This window comes from Nyctereutes procyonoides, unplaced genomic scaffold, assembly GCF_905146905.1.
Source record: "Nyctereutes procyonoides isolate TBG_1078 unplaced genomic scaffold, NYPRO_anot_genome, whole genome shotgun sequence".
Classification (NCBI taxonomy): domain Eukaryota; kingdom Metazoa; phylum Chordata; class Mammalia; order Carnivora; family Canidae; genus Nyctereutes; species Nyctereutes procyonoides.
In genome coordinates, this window is record NW_026575112.1 from 795,855 (window position 1) to 797,780 (window position 1,926).

Below are 1,926 nucleotides of genomic sequence, written 5' to 3' on the forward strand. Positions count from 1 at the left end.
TCTCTTTGCATATGACATTTAATTTAATTTTCCTAACATTCATGGGAAGTCATCATTAGTACCATCTCCATATTTTCAAATGAGATCATATCTGAAGTTCCCAAATCACTGGACATTGCAACAGCAGCAAATATAATAACAAAAACAAGAAATAGGCAATAAATCTTAAAAAAAGATACAAGCATATCATAGACCCATATCCATGTGGAAATCTCATTCTGTACATAAACTATTGGACAAAGATGTGTACTTCATTGTAAACTAGGAAAAATTCAACTTTGGAAAAGACCAAAGTTCCATAATAGGTACTGAAAGAAAGTGTTATCCTCAAGTGTTCTTCATTAATTTCATGACGTTTTAGAGCAAACTAAATGCATCTAAAGAACGCATTACTCATATCCAGTTAAGACACTAGATTGAAGGAAAGCAAAGAAGTAGGCTTCAAGTTTGAAACGTGGTCAGTCCTAACCTGGAAGCAAATTGAAGAGGCACAAAGGCAAGTGAATTAAAAAGGATCACTCAGAACCACCTACATCCTGGCTCTTCCCTCCACTCCAACATTACAACCCACGTGTCCACCAGCCTCCACTTTGGGGCTCTGAGTCCTGCTAAGAAAAGATTTTCTAGGAAAATATTTTGGAGCTCACCACTTTTCTGAGAGCTTCTTTCACATCCTTATTCCTCAGACTATAGATGAGGGGGTTCAGCATGGGAATCACTATGGTGTAGAACACCGTGGCCACCTTGTCAGCATCCATACTGTTGCCCGAACCGGGCCGACAATAAATGAAAAGGATCGTTCCATGGAAGACAAGGATGGCTGTGAGGTGGGAGGCACAGGTGGAAAAGGCTTTGCGTCTTCCCTCTGCAGAGCGCATCCTCAGGATGGTGATGAGAATCAGCAAATAGGAGGTGAGGATGATCAGGATGGTGGTGAGCTCGTTGAAGGTGGCCACGATGTACAGCAACAGTTCATTCATAGTGACATCAGAGCAAGCAAGAGATAAGAGAGGGGGTAGATCACAAAAGAAGTGGTTAATCACATTTGATCTATAGGATGGGATCTGAAGGGCTAAACACAAGTGGATCAGAGAACAGGCCGTCCCACAGAGGTAGCAGCAGGACACCAGCTCCATACAGAGATTCCGGGACATGGTGACCATGTACAGCAGTGGGTTGCAGATGGCCACGAAGCGGTCATAGGCCATCACAGCCAACAGGAAGACCTCAGTGATTGCATAAGTACAAAATAAATAGAACTGCACCATGCAACCGAGGAAGGAGATGGCTTTGTCCCTGTTTAAGATATTGGGCAGCATCTTTGGCACGATGATCGTGGAGTAGCAAAAATCCACAAAGGACAAGTGGCTGAGGAAAAAGTACATGGGAGTGTGAAGCTGAGAGCTGACCTGAATCACTGCGATCATGCCCAGATTTCCCAAAACCGTGACTCCATAGATGAGAAGAAACAGCAGGAAGAGGAAGACTCTCAGCTCTGGGGCATCTGCTAATCCAAGCAGAATGAACTCTGTCACACTGGTGCAGTTCTCTTCCCCCATTTCTGCCATATGTTAGCCTTACAGAACTAAATGTTAAGCTTTTGTGTCTTCTAAAATGGGAGGACAAAAATGAGCTAATATTAACTTCAGAAATGTATAACATTGATATCAAATACTGTATTTATAAGATAGAACAGAAACACAGTTGTTAATTCAAAATGTTAAATGTCTCAGTCGATCCCACTGATCAAAATTGACTTCAGCAACAGTAGAAAAATTTAATGAACCAACTTTTACCTATCACAGAACATTGAAATGATTAAGTTGTTTGATAGAAGATAAAATAGATTCAGTGATATATTTCCAAACCCCACAGAAATTAGCTCTGTTCTCTGCAGAATCTTAATAAGCTCTATCCAGCCCAGTG

The 1,926-nt window shown here is 41.4% G+C and overlaps 1 protein-coding gene across 1 annotated transcript; it reads right to left on the reverse strand.

The window, feature by feature from the left end:
* Window positions 1–623: 623 nt before the first annotated feature.
* LOC129514950 (olfactory receptor 5L1-like) lies at window positions 624–1,559 on the reverse strand. The gene has a single exon (XM_055333642.1). It carries the CDS (start codon window positions 1,557–1,559, stop codon window positions 624–626), a length of 936 nt encoding a protein of 311 aa, XP_055189617.1.
* Between the last annotated feature and the right edge of the window lie 367 nt (window positions 1,560–1,926).